General features: G+C 46.1%; 1 protein-coding gene across 4 annotated transcripts in view; it reads left to right on the top strand.

Moving 5' to 3' along the window:
- The window catches only part of EVI5 (ecotropic viral integration site 5), a 1,102,294-nt gene that overhangs the window by 776,451 nt on the left and 308,471 nt on the right, over positions 1-17,372 (top strand). For all 4 annotated transcript variants that reach the window (XM_085602190.1, XM_085602187.1, XM_085602191.1 and 1 more), the window contains one exon: positions 11,859-12,005. In XM_085602190.1, the coding sequence (XP_085458316.1) occupies positions 11,859-12,005 (147 nt within the window). The remainder of the gene's footprint in view (positions 1-11,858; positions 12,006-17,372) is intronic.

The following is a 17,372-nucleotide window of genomic DNA, read 5'->3' as shown; positions in this document are numbered from 1 at the left end:
CGCCCGGGTCAGGCGATCCTTCCACCCCATCGCCAAGTTTGCCGCGTGCCACACCCGTACCGCGACCCGCGTAGGACCCGTCAGGCGTGCGTCGAGCGATCTAGAGTAGAGCGCACGATTGTAGTCGCCACCCGGCAGTAACAATTTATCCATTTCAAAAGCCGGGTTAAGGGCGGGCCCATAAAGGCCGTGGTTTATCGCAGCCAGCTGGGAGGTCCAGTAATACCGTTTGATGTCTGGGAGGGCGACCCCCCGTCATACCACGGGAGCGTCAGCTTCGCAAGGGCGATACGCGGCCTCCCATCCCAAAACAGGTGGCGCTGCAGACCCTCCACCTCCCGAAAGTAGCGTGCCGGGACGACGTCAATCGTGTTTTGTAGAGCGTATAAGAAACGTGGCAACGACATCATCTTAAACAATGCCGCACGGCCGAGCGGTGAGAGCGGCAAGCGCCTCCAACGCGCCACATCCTCCTTCAGGCGCTGGAGGGGGGGGGGGAGTAAGTTCTGCTTATATCGGGCCGCAGCGTCAAGGGTAATAAAGATACCCAGGTACTTAAATCCCTGCGGAGCAACCTGGATAGGACAACCCCGCGGAAGGATAGGAGCCTCCCCCGAAAGGACATACACACAGGATTTAGCCCAGTTGATGACTAAGCCGGAGTTGCAGCCAAATGAACGCAACACATCCACTAACACAATCAATGATTCACGCGGGGAAGCAAGGTACAAAAGAATATCGTCCGCGTAAAGGGAGACGCGATCCTCATACTCGGGGGTCCATCGGAGACCACGAATCGAAGGGTGCCACTGCAGCCACTCCGCCAGGGGCTCCAAGGCAAGCGCAAAGAGGAGCGGCGACATCGGGCAGCCCTGCCGCGTGCCCCTGCCCAGTTCAAAAGGAGCCGATACTCTACCATTCACCGCCACCTGCGCCAGCGGTCCGGAGTACAACAGTTTCACCCAGCCAATGAATCCCGGGCCAAACCCAAACTTAGCCAGCGTCGCCCAAATATATGGCCACTCAAGCGTGTCGAACGCCATAGTGGCGTCCAAGGACGCCAAAATGGCTGGCTCTCGTATGAATGGGACCCTCGCGAGCACCCCATGCAGACGCCGCAGGTTGAGCGCGGTGTTGCGATGAGGGATAAAGCCGGACTGGTCCTGATGGATCAGATCGCACACCACGCCAACCAGCCGATTAGCCAGCACCTTGGCGAGAATTTTTGGCTCCGCATTCAACAGCGAGATGGGCCTGTAAGACGTGACCCGATCCCGCTGCCTCCCCTCCTTATGAATAACCACAATAGTGGCAAGACGCTGGTCCAGCGGGAGGGAACCCGCCAACCGGGCTGCGAGGAACATATCACGGAGATGCGGAGCCAGCGTATCCGGTCGTAATTTGTACAATTCGATGGGAAGGCCATTAGGACCCATGGCCTTGCCAGAGGCGACCGAACGTATGGCGAGGGCAATCTCATCAGATGTCGGAGCCGCGTCCAACAACAGTTTATCCTCCTCCGAAAGGGAAGGCAGCGCAATGTCTTTAAGCAGGTCATGGGAATCCTCTTCCGAGCGGGAAGATACCGGGGAATACACCCCACGGAAATACTCAGCGAAACAGTCAACAATTTCATCCGGCTCAGTGACACACACACCATCCAGTCTCTCAATCGACGGGACCACTCGACTCGCTCTCTCCTTTTTATCCAGCCACGCAATCAGTTTACCAGCCTTATCACCCACATCATACAGCCGCCCCTGTTGCTCTCTACTCAGGCCCCTGGCCGCCTCCGTGACGAGGGCCCTGTAGTCCGCCTGCTTGAGTCCGAGAGCATGCAGTTTGTCGTCCGTGACCCCACACTCCAGATCACCCTCCAACTCAGTTATCTCAGCTTCGATACGGGTCACCTCCTCCCGCTCACGCCTCCGGGAATGGGAAATGAGGGATAGGGCCTCCCCCCGGAGTACCGTCTTGAACGCCTCCCACAAAGAAACAGCAGACGACACAAACCCCACATTGTCTTCAAAATATCGTTCAAGAGATTTAACCAAATCTGCGCGAATTGCGGGGTCACGCAGGTACCAGGGGTTGATTGGGACCACCCTCCCCTCCCCCCTCGGGACATTGTCGAAGTGCAACAGGAGCGGGGAGTGATCTGAAATACCCCGAGCCAGATGTCGCACCTCCCCAACCCTCCCCGCCTGTGCAGCTGGCATCAGAACATAGTCAAGCCTCGACAGACTGCCATGTGCCCCAGAATGAAAGGTGTATTGTATCTGCGTAGGGTGTTTCAGCCGCCAACAATCCACCAGCCCCAGGGTATCCAAGAGGCCAGATAACCAAGCTTGGGCGCGGGGGAGATCCCTGGGCGGGTGACGATCCACAGTTCCGGAAATTACAGCGTTAAAATCCCCCCCAACCACTAGAATCCCCTCCGGCAGGCCAAGCAGAAGGCGCCCCAAGTCAGCGAAAGTAGTCGTCTGCAACCCTGGCGGGACATAAACAGAAACCAAAACAATCACTTTACCCTCCAGTCTACCCACCAGAGCCGTATATCGTCCCCTATCATCGTGAAGCACCTCATCAACCTCCAACGGGAGCGAGGTTTTAACCATAATGCCCACACCCCTCGAACCAGATGTGAAGCCCGAGTGAGCTACCAGGTGATAGCCCCGTCTGTTCATGGCACGAAAGGAATTTCCAATGAGGTGTGTTTCCTGCAGAAATACTATATCGGGTGAAATCCGTTTTAAGAACTGCAGGACCACCCCCCGTTTTATCCTGTCCCCCAGTCCATTAACATTCCAGGACAAAAGGCTCAGTCCCCTACCCCCCATCATGGCCAAAACCGATCAGTCTCCCCCCAGAGAGCACTTTAAAGATAGCACAACAATACTCCTGCCTTGTGGTACGAATAAACAATATCCAACCCCAACCCAACATCCCCAACAAAACTCCCCCCTCCCTGCACCCCTGCATGAGCCCAAACAGCCCCCCCAACTTGCAGTGTGCCTGTCGCCCCTGTATAAACTAGACTACAAAGACCCCCTAGAGGAGGAAAGAGAACCCCCTCGAGACACAGCGCAACCTCCAATGGAGGGGGAACAAGACAAAACAGTCAAGAGACCCTAAGCTTGGCCGAAATGTGGCATCATCAAGAATCCTGCAGCTATTGTTAATGCCCGCACCTTAATCATCTGGTCTCCCCCTGCCGCCGAAGCTCGTTACCAGCAGAGCACGGCCGCAGTTAGGGAGGGGACCACAAGTACCAGGAGCCTTTGCGGCCGGAAGCCGCCTGCGAGGAATCCGCGCCATCTGGCGCATAAATTACAGCGTGTCCCCGGTGAAGCGGGGGAAGCTTTGAATATCTGCATTGTGCGCCTTCTAGTGAGCCTGCAGCAGTGGGTGTAATATCCGAGCCAGCAACCTTTTGACCGCTTGTCCTGCAGCTATTGTTAATGCCCGCACCTTAATCATCTGGTCTCCCCCTGCCGCCGAAGCTCGTTACCAGCAGAGCATGGCCGCAGTTAGGGAGGGGACCACAAGTACCAGGAGCCTTTGCGGCCGGAAGCTGCCTACGAGGAATCCGCGCCATCTGGCGCATAAAGTACAGCGTGTCCCCCGCGTCGCGGGATCGCGCGCGGGACGCGCCGGGCAAAGCCCGGGCTAAGCCCGGGCCAAGGGCGGGCCCGTCTCAGCCCGATTGAGACTGGACTGGGCTGCCCCCTTTATCTTTTCACTCGTAGCAAGACATCATTCGTAAGACTTCATCTATATATGTTTATTATCTTTTCCATTTCATTTGTATGATATGTATATATAACTATCCGACTCCGGACTTCATAAATATGGCATCGAAAACTAAACTGTCTATTACGTGTGTTGGAGGTGGACTAGTTGGAACTATAGATGCTTTCTTTACTAATGCAGTCACTGCTCTGGAGAAGGAGATAGCCTTAACTGAACGGCGATTATCCCTTGAGCCTGTGTTTATGAGGAAATCCTCATTGGGGAAAATTGCCACAGTTCTGTCCCCTGAACAACCACTGACCCAGAATGTTCTAATATCATCCCAACAACGTGATCTCTCAACTATACTTGATATAAGTGGCATTGACGCAAGCCTAGACTCCTATATGGCCTATCCAATTGCGGAGCCGGGCCGGCGGCAAAGCCTCCTGCTAACTAGTAGCGAGCCGCTATTAGATTGTATTCATTCTGACCTAGCAGATGGTAATGCCCCTACTTTAAAACGCAAACGTGATGGTAAGCAGCATAAAGGCTCGCGTACTAAGAAGAGTAAAAGTGCTTTCCCTATGCGGCACGACAAGGGGGTCACGTATAGGAATAAAACGATACAGGTAGAAAATACTGGTTCAAAACCTACATGGCCTATTGCTGACATAACGGAAAGCCCGCCCACACATGGTAGTAGCACCGTATGTTCATTGGACAATATTGAACACTTAGTTAGGTCCTTAATTTTCCCATTGCTGGAACGTATAAGAAGGATAGGCATACAGCTAGAAACACTGGAGAAAATTACACGGGATAATTCAGCCCTGTTGAAAAAACTGGGGGACAAACCTATAATAAACAACTCACTCGCATCACCTAAAAATAGACAAAAGCCATCAGCCAGTGCTAAACTGGGACAAGGTAGTAAAAATTCGTCAACCCAAGAAGGTGGTAAGATAAAAGTTAACGATTCCCAGCAGGACGGTAAGGCTAGTAAAGAAACCAAACTAGTAAGCCTCAAAACATGTACAACCAAGATCCCAGATAACATGGCATTAGAATTACATAAAATAATGGAAACTAGAAGCAAAGGACACAGAAAGAGTTGATCTTCCCCCGGACTCTTATCCTTATGTAATTGTGCTTGCAGGGGTGCCAGAGTGGAAAAACAACAGGGTTGAAACTTCGCATGAATTAAAGAACAAGGTCATGTACTGGCTAGGTAAAAATAGGCCCCTTAGACCTGATCTGTGTGGGGAAATTATTAACGTTCGTAGAGCGAACTGGCTGGGACCTAAAGCAAAAGACATTAGTGGCGACTGTATCATTGTAAATTTTAGAGATCCACGCATAGCACAATTTATTCGCGGTTTTCCAAACTATGAAAACTCTGGTGGAATTTTCTCTTTGGATTTAAGTTATTTCTATCCACTGGCCCCATTTGTTGTTGCTAATAGCCAGAGACCGTATTTCACATGACACGAAGAGAGGCACCCATATACTGGAAACCGATTTAATGCCCATAGGGCACCAACGATGCAGGGAGGTTCCATGCCGTATAACTCTCATGATTATCGACAGACAGGGAATCTATTCAATGTTCCAACCCACAATAGATTTGACTCTTTGTCGGGTTTAGGGGGGGTGGACTGACCAGCACGGGTACAGGCATTTGACACCAGTGTAGTAAAAAGCGACTCCCCTCTAGTAAAGGCCAGTCTGGGAAAGGAGGATCTTGAAGAGGGAGAAGGACAGATCCTGGACAGGATTGATCATATACATATAGAAAGGTTGGAAGTTGCACAAATGGGGGATCAACATGTGAGAAAGGGAAAAACAGATAATAGCATAACAAAGATCATTAACACAAGACACGCTAAATATGATAGGATTAAGGATAATTGGACTATCACTTTTTGGAATATTGCCGGACTTGGGGCCAAGCTGGATAATCCGCTTTGGCTCAATTTAATTGAAGGTCAAGATGTCATATGCCTGCAAGAAACGTGGGCAAAAGATGTGTATCATTTGAATGGTTTTAAAACAGTTTTTACCTCGGCAATAGGCTCATTACATGGCAGAGCCAAGGGTGGCCTCTGCACATATGTCTCAAATTGTTTTAAATGTAATAGTATTGAGGTTTTTTATAATAACTGCTATTACCATATTGTTGGTTTACATATGACCAAAACTCTCTGTATTCTGGTCATTAATTTATATAATAATGTTCCCTCGGCTGACTTAGCCTCAGTATTTAATAAGCTAAGTTCTGAAATTAACTCTATAATCTGCAATGAACAAAAGGAGTTTGTTGCCATATGGGGGGGGTGATTTTAATTGCGCAATCTGCAATAGAGGCGGTAAAGGAAATTGTGGATTAACCCTGGACAGTGAGTCCATATCGACACACTTCGATCATAATGGGGTTGGTGATGCCCTGAATGAGATCCTCTTTATGAATGATTTAGGGTTTGCAAACCAATTATGCCACCCAGAGGTTCCGTTCTCTGCAACTTTTTGTGGTAGAGGGTTCTCGTCTGTTATTGACTATGTTTTGATTTCCTCGTGTTTTAGGGGAAGTGTTGGTAACTATAGTAAATTAGAAATATCCCTTAGTGATCATTTCCCAATTAGGGTGGAAATTATAGACCCTCGTGCCATTACTGATAGCATTCCCAGGTTGCAGTCAAGAGACATTACTATTTCCAGGCAGAACGGATACGCCTTAAAGTGGTCTAAAATTGTACCTGCCGAGTTTCTTTGCAATCTAATTAAACATGCTTTAATACCTGTCTGGACATGGCGTCCAACGATATTGAAGTTTTTAATAACTTTAAATCAATTATAATATGTATGAAGGAAAATTTGTGGATCAGCTCGAAAATACACAATAATGGTAAAAAGAAGGGATGGTTTGATCAAGGGTGCACTAAAGCACACTCTAAACTCAAACGGGCACTGAACGGGCATGTCAAAGACAAGAAACAGATCAGGGAGTATCGGAAATCCTATAAATTGGCCATCAAGAATAGGAGGGCTAAAATAAAGAAGGAAGCATGGGAGGACCTTTTAGGAGCTTCTGAACGGAGGGACATGACAGCTTTCTGGAGGGCAGTTAACGCACCATACTTTAAGGGTGATACTAAGGCGCGGGTTGAGATTGCCATTGCCGAGGAGGAATGGGTGAGTTATTTTGAGTCCCTTTATAGTCCTGCAGACCCCCTGAGGGAAGCGAGTGAGCAGGACACACCCAAAGTATTTACAAAAACTAAAGGTTTGAACCTTTTTTTTACATTGGGTGAGGTGATGAAGGGCATTAGTTCGAGCCAGGGGGGCAAGGCACCGGGACCAGATGGTGTACCGGTAGATGTTTTTAAAAATAACTTAACATTATGGGCACCATTATTAACAAGATTCCTCAATGCAGCTTGCTCGGTGGGCCTTCCTAATACTTGGTATGAATCAATTATAGTACCTATTTTTAATAAGCATTTGCAATGCAATAGGTCTCGCATTTATACGAGTTTGAGCTATTGGCATTGTAAATGACAATGCTTTTTATTTAAGTTTGGTTTTTTTAAAACATAAATAAATGGCACTGTCATTTACAATGCCAATAGCTCAAACTCGTATAAATGCGAGACCTATTGCATTGCAAATGCTTGTTGTGAATAGTAGACGTGCTCCATGCAGCCACTTTGCCTCTCGGCGTTTTGTGCGCTGGGAAAAATAATCGATTTTTAATTACCGCCATTAAAAAATCAAATTTGTAATTCTTTGGGTGGCCTGATGGATTGGCTGACTGACCGCTGAAATTGACACTCCGGAAGCCTCTTGTGTCGGGCATTTACGGCAAGTTGTAATTGCAGGTAGTTTGTTTTTTCGCAGCCTTGGATTGCACAGGAACCAAGCGATTACTTCAAGAGGCCCTGGGTTAAGTGCAGCGAAAAAAATAACCAATCCACATCCAAATTGCTTCACTAAAAAGACACAGCTTTTGTTGCAAAAAGGGGGTTTCAATGCCCACTAGAAAAGCTCTTATCTATTGTTTGGAGCTGGTTTATATAGGCGCCCATAAGCCTGTGGTTTTGAAGCAGAACTTGGAGAAATTCGGAGCCACCTGTTTTTTTAGGCCGCTTCTTTCTGTCGTTTCCGGAAGGGTGATGTCCCAACACACGGATCTCGTGCAAGGAGCCGCCCTGTGCCTGGAAGGAAAGCGCTCCCGCATCATGGTAAGGAGGCATGCTTTCAGGGTCCAAGGCAGCCGGGGTGGGTCAACGCGCCTGCTGCGGAGCTCCGCCAGCTGCCGGTCGAAGGTTCGAATCGTTGCTGGCTCACTCACACCGCTTCTCTGCCTTCAGAAGGTGACGAACTAAGCAAGTGCTAGCTCAGCGAGTTAAGCACGTACTGCTGGCATACTCGCAAGCTACAGATACAGGGCTGACAGACCCACTCTGTTATCTTCCAAGGGTCACTAATCATTTATTATTTGCAAAAAAAGGCGACTGTCCTAGCCTCGTGAGCTATTCATGTATAATAATTGGCGGTGTATGGCCGTCTCCAAGTTTTCTGCCACCCCAAAGTAATGCCCCTTCCACAAACTATCTAGCCATATACACTGCACCACCGTATTAATATGCCACGCTTAAGGGGCAGTTTTAGATGGAGCTTTGGGTAAGCGGCCATGGTTACACATAACTCAGGGGCTTCCAAATACTGACATGTTAAACCTGCTCCTCCGTCGCGCGCTAGTTAGTTATATTACAACTGTACAGCAGGCGCACATCTAACACGTTTCCCAGCCGGATTCACCCTGGGAGTGTGTAATGTTGGCGATTCCTCCAGACGTGCTGTGATTGTCTCGGGGGCAGGCAGGTGTAATATGGTCACTTGTCTCTGTAAACGTGCGTTTGTACAATCTGGAGAGCGCTTCTGGTCAAGACAGTCCCGAGTACTTCTACCCTGGGCTGGTGGCGCACGGACAGGAGGGCATGGCTCCTACCCTGGTATGGTGGCGCACGGATAGGGGCAGTGGGTCCTAACTTGGCCTGGTGGCGCACGGGCATAAGGATTGGCAATGATAAACAATCAGATATGGCCTAAATGGAGAGTGCACTAGAATGTTTAACATTGCAAGGGGAGTAAGACAAGGGTGTGTCCTTGCCCCGTTTTTGTTCCTAATCTATATCAACGAGTTAGAGGATATCTTGCTGAAGGATTGTTTAGATATGCCCACGGCATCACAACGTCATATACCGGCATTAATCTATGCTGATGATGCCGTTCTGATGGCTAGGACCCCCGTAGCAATGCAATCTATGATTACCTCTTTTTCCACCTTCATGACCGGTTTGGATCTGAAAGTAAATTGCACCAAAACCTTTGCTATGAACTGGGGCACTAAAACAAAACAGAGGAAAAAAAACATGTTTATAGACTCTACACCATTAGATCACATCTCTACCTTTCCCTACTTAGGAATTTTGTTTGAGTGCACAGGCCAGTGGAATACTGCAGTTAAGGGGAGAATATTGTTGTTCACCAAGTCTATAATGGCCCTTAAACTTTTTAGTAAAAAGATGGGGAAGTAAACCAGTAAATGAGCTTTTGCGCATTTACAAAACTAGTTGTGTGGCAGTGGCAACCTATGGTGCGGGAATATGGGGCATCTCAAATGTAATTAGTTTACAGTTGACAGAGAATAGCTTTTTGATATATCTCCTAACCACGCCAGTGAGTACATCCACTTATAACTGCCACACTGAACTTGGCATGTTACATATTGAGGATACCATTAGAATCCAGCCGGTTCTTTTGTGGCACCAGGTTTGGACTACAAATGAGTGTTATCTGAATCGTCTCATATTGGGGGATGCTCTAAAATTGGAGGGTGCTCATCGAATAAAATGGCTGAGCTATATTAAAAGCTTTTGTGGCTATATTAATCACCCCGATTTTTAGGATGATCCCGAGTCAATGGTGAAGATCCCGAGAAAGGAATTGAAAAGGCTATGTATTACGTATCTTTTGAATCTAAGAGATCAAACTGAGTTGACTAGAAAAACAGTGATGTCTCATCAACTGACTTTAACCTCGCAGGCTATTCAACCATACCTAACCCTGCGGTTAACGGAACATGAAAGGTTTTTGTTGGTACGTTTTAGATTTGGCATTCTTTTTAGAACACTGAGTTTTCCTGTCAACAATGATTGGTCAGCAGGAGTAAGCAAATGCCCCGTGATAATTTATCCACCCAATCGGATATTCACATTTTATTCTTTTTTAAATATTATTCAGTACCTTGGGAAAGGTGGATTAAGCCAATTTTAAAGTATATGAATTTTAGACAATGCCGCCCTGCCTTTCTAATAATTCGGAAACTTGAAGATATATTCACGGTAGCATCTGTCTCTGTATTTCTTAGAAGCGCTTTTAATTTAAGAAAATCGATAATGTTTTAAAGGCATTGAGTCTGAGTTTTTCTAACAATCTATACATACCTCACTTGTTTTTATATTGTGCAAATTGTGTTTAATATGTGTCTTATGTACTTTTATGGTTATCAATGTTTTTTAACCGAATAAAGTCTTTGAACTGAACTGAGTGCCTACCTAGATCTTAGGGAACCTTGGTCCTAACCCCCAAAACTCCACTCGTAAGTTGTTACTTACCTGTGAAGCCAATAACCACTTTTCTCCCATAGGAACCAATGTTATCACGTTTCTGTTCAACACTTAAAAGATTTTAGAACTAATGTTTTGTATGGAGCAAAAGTAACCCCACTGCATACCTTTAAAAGTCTTACTGTGTTTTATGAGATCCCTGGTGTGGTATCTAGGCATACCACCCCGAGTAGTCGATGTAATCTAAAAAGTAATCCAAAAATAATTACTGTGTAATTTAAAGTGCTTTTTTAACTTGTATTAATCTATAACTTGCAATTTCAACTACAACTGCATTTCTTTGGAAAGTCGTGCATTTGAGAGTATATGTTACTTACCTGTGCCAAGTCCTTCTTAGTTCTAAAAATAAACATAAGTATTTATTTTTTATACTTACCTAATTGGTGTCTGCATTCTGTCTGAGTGTGTGTAACCGTCCTTGATTGAGTGAATGCAATAAATGCTTAACACACCCTCAGGATAAGCTGAACTGCTCTCCCACACTACCACACAGAGAGCTGTCAGTGCTTACCTCACTTTGCCTCTGCTATACCTCTGGGGACTCCCTGGACTCGTGCACACTATACCTTACTCTGGTATGGAATATCCAGAGCCAGCTTCCTACAGAGCGTGATAGGAGCCTCTGCTCTTGGAATAGAATGGACTTTATTCTAATTCAGGGTGTTGTGCATCTGATTGTGGCTGCGGGCGCGCTTTTCATCGTTATGTGAGATTACATCTTTCTTTTTCTTGGGTGGGGTTGGGGTGCATTGGCTGTGCTTTCACGGCTGCTCCTCAGTTGCATGTTTTTTACTCGGTTCCTTAAATAAAAATGGTTTGCATTGAAGAATAAATTGCATTTTCGAATTCTGATGCTCTTTTAACTCTGCGTGTATTTCTCATAGCTGGAGCGGAAGTAGTGTTGTCTTTGAGCGTGTATAGTGCCAAGAGGTGTATGAAGCGGTTTTTGAAACCAAGTACTTTTGAGCATCCGTTTTTCCGCCCAGTATAGAAGGTATTGATTGAGATTTTGAGTCCTTTAAAGAGGAGCACGTTTCCAAGTGGTTATTGAACAGGATAGCTTACCGTGGCGCTCGATGTAGCAGCTGGAGTGATGTTGAAAACGGTATAAACCACTTAAACGATATTGCGTACAAATGCTGTGACTTACTTCAGTTGTTAGAGGCTGTAGCAAATCAACAGTATTCATCTGGCACTCATGACCTCTCTCAGATAGTCCCGTGCCCGGTTTTGTGATGTTAAACTTTCCAGTGCATTTTTAATATTGTGCATTTTAGTTTAAATGCTGCACACAAACTGTGATGGCCACATTTCCGTGAAGAAGCCGATTAGTCATGCTGCCCGAGTACTGTAGGTGCGATAAGCATCTCCGAGACCTCTTGACACCTCCCGTTATCTCTTCCTCTTTGTGACTTTTTTTTCTAAACATTGCAGAACCAGATCAACAGCAACCATCTCCGAAGGGCGGAGCAGGAGGTCAGCAGTTTACAAGCCAAGGTGCAGCACCTGACCGCGCAGAACAAAGGACTGCAGGCCCAGCTGACTGAGTCCAAGCGCAAGCAAGCGGAGGCTGAGTGCAAGGTAACCCCCCGAGGGGAGCGCCCGAGGCGTAGCCCCCCGGCTTGTGCACGTTTAACAAACACTTCTCATTGGACCCGCTGCACTGCTTCCTGGAAACAAGCTGTCGTTTTCTAGAAGTTGCAACCAAAACCAGTGCTTAATTTGTCAAAATAAATAAATAAGTGCCAGGGCTCAAGCACTATACAGGACTCCACTGTAGCTGGCACTACCAATAGCTCCTGCCACTGCTGCCGCATGGCAGTGCCAGCACTACCTATATGGTAGATGTATTCATTTAAATAAATTCTGCTGAGAATTAGACACAGCGCCATCATGTGGTGTTGTCCCGTAATCATGTGCAGATGTTTGGAAATAATTGTCGGTGCCGATTACAGGCAAACACCAGCACAAATTAAGCACTGCTTCAGACTAAACCAGTCCAAGTGAATCAAGTATGTTACCGTTGCTACATTTCCACGCTTACACGATATACTACCTAATTACTTCACACAGACGTGAATACTTCTTCATTGGTACTTTCTGTTTTCTTTCAAGGATGTATTCTAATGAACCATTTCTGTAAAAATTGCTGTTCCTTATTCATTTCCATATCAACATGTTACACTCATTACAGCATATCTTATAGTCCTCTTGAACTTTTGAATTCACCATATTGTGAAGACGAATTGGGCCACTACACGGAAAGTGTGCACACACCCCTAAGGCTGCAATTCATTCTTTATGAAAACAGAACGTAATTAAACAAAAAAAATCAAAGGTTGACAGGCGTTCCTGCTATAGAGCACACGGTTGTCTGGATGATTTTTGTTATGTTATCCAGAGAGTCTTATCCCTACAGGTAATGGAATTTGAGGGTGGACTTCGCAGTACAAGGGCCTTTCACTGCAGACAACACAATAGAATTTTTCAAGCTGTGAAATCTCCTACTAACTTTGTTTTCACCATATACTAAGTGGATTCTTCCCGCTCGTGGTCCTGAACACTTATTTACTTGTGTCACCCATCCCTGGATCGCTTTTATGATTTGAAGAAATTGTGAAATTGCAGAACAAGGGTGAATCGCGACCAATAATTGAAGCCGTTTTTGATCGGGTCCAGTGGCTGGGCATCTTTTTGCAACCCCCACTTTTTTCCTTTTTTTAAAGGGAATAGGGGCAGGAGGCCCTGGCGTTAGCTAAGTTTTGATTTTAAAAAAACAACCTACATTTATGTATAATATGCTTACGTATAGGGGTGTTTTGCCAACCTTCTTCCTCCATTGTTTTGTCATTCGGATTTTTCCTCTGTGTACTACAGCATACTTCATGGGGCAGTGGGTCAACTTCCTTTAGGTATTGGCGGAGTTCACTGAGTGACGGCATTCTGCTCTTTCACAAGAAGTACACCCACACACAAAGTGGTGCTATGGGGCTAATATGGCAATATGTGCTTTTTGAGTCCAAAAAAACATATTTGCCAATGTTTTTATGTTTTTGTTTATATTAACGGGAAGGGCCCAGCAACTTCCACAACAGAGGTTTTGAAAAAACATAACAAAACAAACTTCGATAAAGCCAAAGGGCTGCAACGAACGGCAGACCTATTGGTTGTGCCTGTGCTTGTTTTTTTTAATGAGGTGCCCTCCCGCATCCCTGCATCTCTCCTCTATGCTCGTTCCTCCTCCCCTCCCAACTTGAACCTGCTGTGTCTGCCCTGCGGAATGCACGGTGTGGCACCAGGAGTTATGCATAATCCAGGAGTGCCAACCTGTGGCTACAGGGCATATGTAAACCTGTTTGGAGCATTACCTAATTTACATACTTGTCATGGTAACGGGCAGTTGGCCACCAGGCGAGGACAGGGAATCTCCTTTTTATATGCGGTCTATTTTATAAAATCTTGCTAGCCATGTTTTTGTGAATGAGTGAAATATTAGAGCTTTTCTTTTTATCAGTTATGCAATTATAAAACACGACTGATTGTTCAGTATCTGGTTAGGAGCTAAGTAGTTTGCCTGAAATTGAATGAATGAATGAATTGGAGTTTAGAATTTTCTGGCCTGTCAAAGCAGTGTTTTTGTTCATGATGTGCTTGATCCAGAATAGCTACCTTTCCAAGCAGATGAGTCCTCGCCTGCCTGCTCCATGTGATATCCCTATGCCCGCGGTGGCCCCAGTGAGGTTGTGTGCTCCGTGCATTGTGAAAGGGGCAGTGCACCCCAGGCCTCAGTCTCTTGATGCCACACTGCATGCTCCCTCGGTTCATCTGGGGGATGTGCTGCCCTTCTTGCTTCACCTGACACATGGTCATGGAATAGGAGCGCCCGCAGTTAGGAGGAACCACAGAGAAGACTGAGACCCTCCTCGGCATGAAGGGAACTGATCACTACCCCAGGGTTCTGCTAGTCTTGAGGGCCCTGCGTCTCCTGGACCACTTGGGTGGACAAAGAGACTGAGACATCAGCAGGGGCTCCGAGAGACTGCAGTGGTCTTGGCCCTAGGTAGCCCTCTAAACCCCTTGCTGTAGTTTTTATTAATTTTTGGATATGCGTTCAAGGCGAAAAATCTATTCATTCATATGAGGCCTAAAAATAAAATGAAGCAAGGTTTACTTTAGCTACTGGAAATGGGCCAATCGATCTCCTCGACATCAAAGCATTCAGAGAGAGTAAAAAGAGGTGCCGTCTGACAGAGTTACAGTACAGGAGAGAAAAGTGCCCACAGATTGAAACATTTTTGAAAACATCTAGAAAACTGCATTAAAAAAATGTCTGGCAGTTGAAACAAACCAACACATAAGAAAAATGGAAACACATCTATGCTCTGCTAGCACCCAAAAAGAACAGGGAGATTTGGAGCTATGTTAATGGTCTAAACGGTGGAAGCCACATCCATAATGCTGTACCTGCCAACAAATGGACAGCCCATGCAACAAGGCTATATGTCAGCCAAGACAAGCCCATGACAAAAACCATGGAGGTAGAAGGCAATTACTCCGACGAGAATGAGGCAGAGGACCTTGCCCCAACAGAAAAAGAAATTCTAACCACCCTCAAGGGAATCAGGAAGAATGGAGCTCCCGGGCCTAATGGGTTACCAGGCAGCATCTTCCATGAAGATCGAGATTTTTGGGCCCCTCACATGCATAACCTATTTAACCCATGGTACAATCCCTCAGCAGTACCGGACTCATGGAAAGGTTCCATCTTGCAACCCATTTATAAAGACGGGGATGCTTCACATTCGGAGAATGACAGACTGATTGCATTATTGGACGTCGATGGGAAGGCATTTGCAAAAGTGCTCTTGAAAGAGTTAGAGGTATGGATAACAAAAAATCAAATCATACCGCAATGCCAGACAGGATTTCGGCCGAACTCATCATGCCATCGCGCTATCATATCTGACAACCAAGGCCACAGAGGTCGCCACCCCTCTACTATATGCATATTTTGTTGACTACAGTGCCGCCTTTAATGGCATCGACTGTAACATACTGTGGTCAAAACTCACAAAGTGAGGCATTCCGAGGAAACTCCTGACGGCCATCATGTCACTTCATACCGGCACTTGCGTTCGCACCAAGCTCTCACAGACATGTGCAACAGTCAAGATCTACACAAACAAAGGGCTAAAACAGGGTTGTGTGATCGCACCCACACTGTTTAACTTATACACTGCGGATCTGGGCGAGGCACTTCTAAAAACCAACATCTTTCTGCCCCAACTGGGCTATCTTAGATTTTGAATCATACAGTATGCGGATGACCTTGTTCTATTGGATCAAACTAGACTAGGCATGAAAAGGGCATTGGAGACATTACATCTTTATAATATGGAAAACAAACTTCAAGCCAATGCAACAAAAACTAAGGTACTGGTCTTTGGCCACAAACCAAAAAAATCATTATTGGGTTGGCATCGCGGCCTGTTAAGAATTGCCACTGCCAACAAGTATACTTATCTGGGAGTACAATTCTCAGACACTGGAACACCAACACTGCAGGCCAAAGCACTTGAGGCTAAAGTGGCTAAAGTTTACACATGCCTTATGTACATTAAATCATAAGCTTCTAAGCCATTCAACGAAGGCCATTTGACGAGTAATGCAAGCAAAGCTAATTCCTACACTGAGCTATGGCCGTCTTGCTTTCCCTGGCCTGCAGACCAACAAATTGGAGCGCGTGCACACCATGGCTTTTAGTAAGGTTTTTAAGCTACCATACTCAACAAGGCTCACACTGATTCGCCTAGAGTTCAATATTCCAGCAATGGATATAGAATGTGAAAAAGACATAGTTATATTTTATCATCACGTGATTAATGCAGGTCCTGGTACAATCAGGGAAGCATTATAAATAGTTTTCACCGATACCACTAGTCGGTGGGCAAGGTCTCTCTTGACGTCCAACAAGACATTGGGTGGGCCAGATGATCTCCTAACGGACATACCACTAACAATGGCCGGCCTAAAAACCCTGCTAAAAAAGCAGGGACAGAACATCTCAAGGCAACAGGATCTCGAACGGATCAGAACTATTCGTGGCGCAGAGGGCCTTGTCTATTCACACGAAGCTACCTCATCTCAACCATACCTCAAAGCAGGATTGGGAAGGCAAGTCCTACAGAATGTTCTGAGGACTAGGCTCCTTACATTACCAATACAGGATTACAGGGCTCACTGGAAAAATACACCGTCAAGAAGCAGTGGATGTCGTTTGTGCCAATACCATATAGAATCTGCTGAGCACGTTATCTGCTGCTGTCCAGTTTTGTTGAGCCAGAGGCGCCTATATTTAAGAACTATGTTCATTCAAAATGACATAAGATCATGCAAGGAGGTTCTAATATTCATCTACCCCACTACAGCGCCGATGGAGCTCGCACAAATTGGGAAGTTCTATGCGGTAGCCGGAATGACTCTACGATCAATGCAAGAACTGATGATGACAGTAAAATATTACATGAGCCACAGATCATCACCTGGGGCAGCAACCTTGGCATCATGATTTTGTATTTCGCCCACTTGCACTATTCTTCATCATTTCACATTGTATAGTTCGTTTTGGGGGGAGCACTGTCCCTCAATTTATCCCACATGCCTATGCATATAAAAATCACATGCATGCCCCTACGGCACTTTTCTCCATGCTCACGCACCATGCCTCTCATTCCTATTCGGTGACGTTGCTCCGTCTTTTTTTGTACGTTCTTTCACTGTTCTTTCACAGCTCACATGTTTCATCCCATCCTTCTGCCTACGCACAAAATAATTACACCTATGCCTGCATGACATCTTATTGCACGTCCATGCTCCCAAGCCTTTTAATCCCGCTCCTCTTTTCTGCTCCATTTTTTTTGACGTTCTAACATTTTTTTTAGACCTTTT

The sequence above is a fragment of the Triturus cristatus genome, chromosome 4_2 (assembly GCF_964204655.1).
Source record: "Triturus cristatus chromosome 4_2, aTriCri1.1, whole genome shotgun sequence".
Taxonomy (NCBI): domain Eukaryota; kingdom Metazoa; phylum Chordata; class Amphibia; order Caudata; family Salamandridae; genus Triturus; species Triturus cristatus.
Note: the sequence above shows the minus strand (reverse complement) of the source record. Positions and strands in the feature narration are given on the sequence as shown.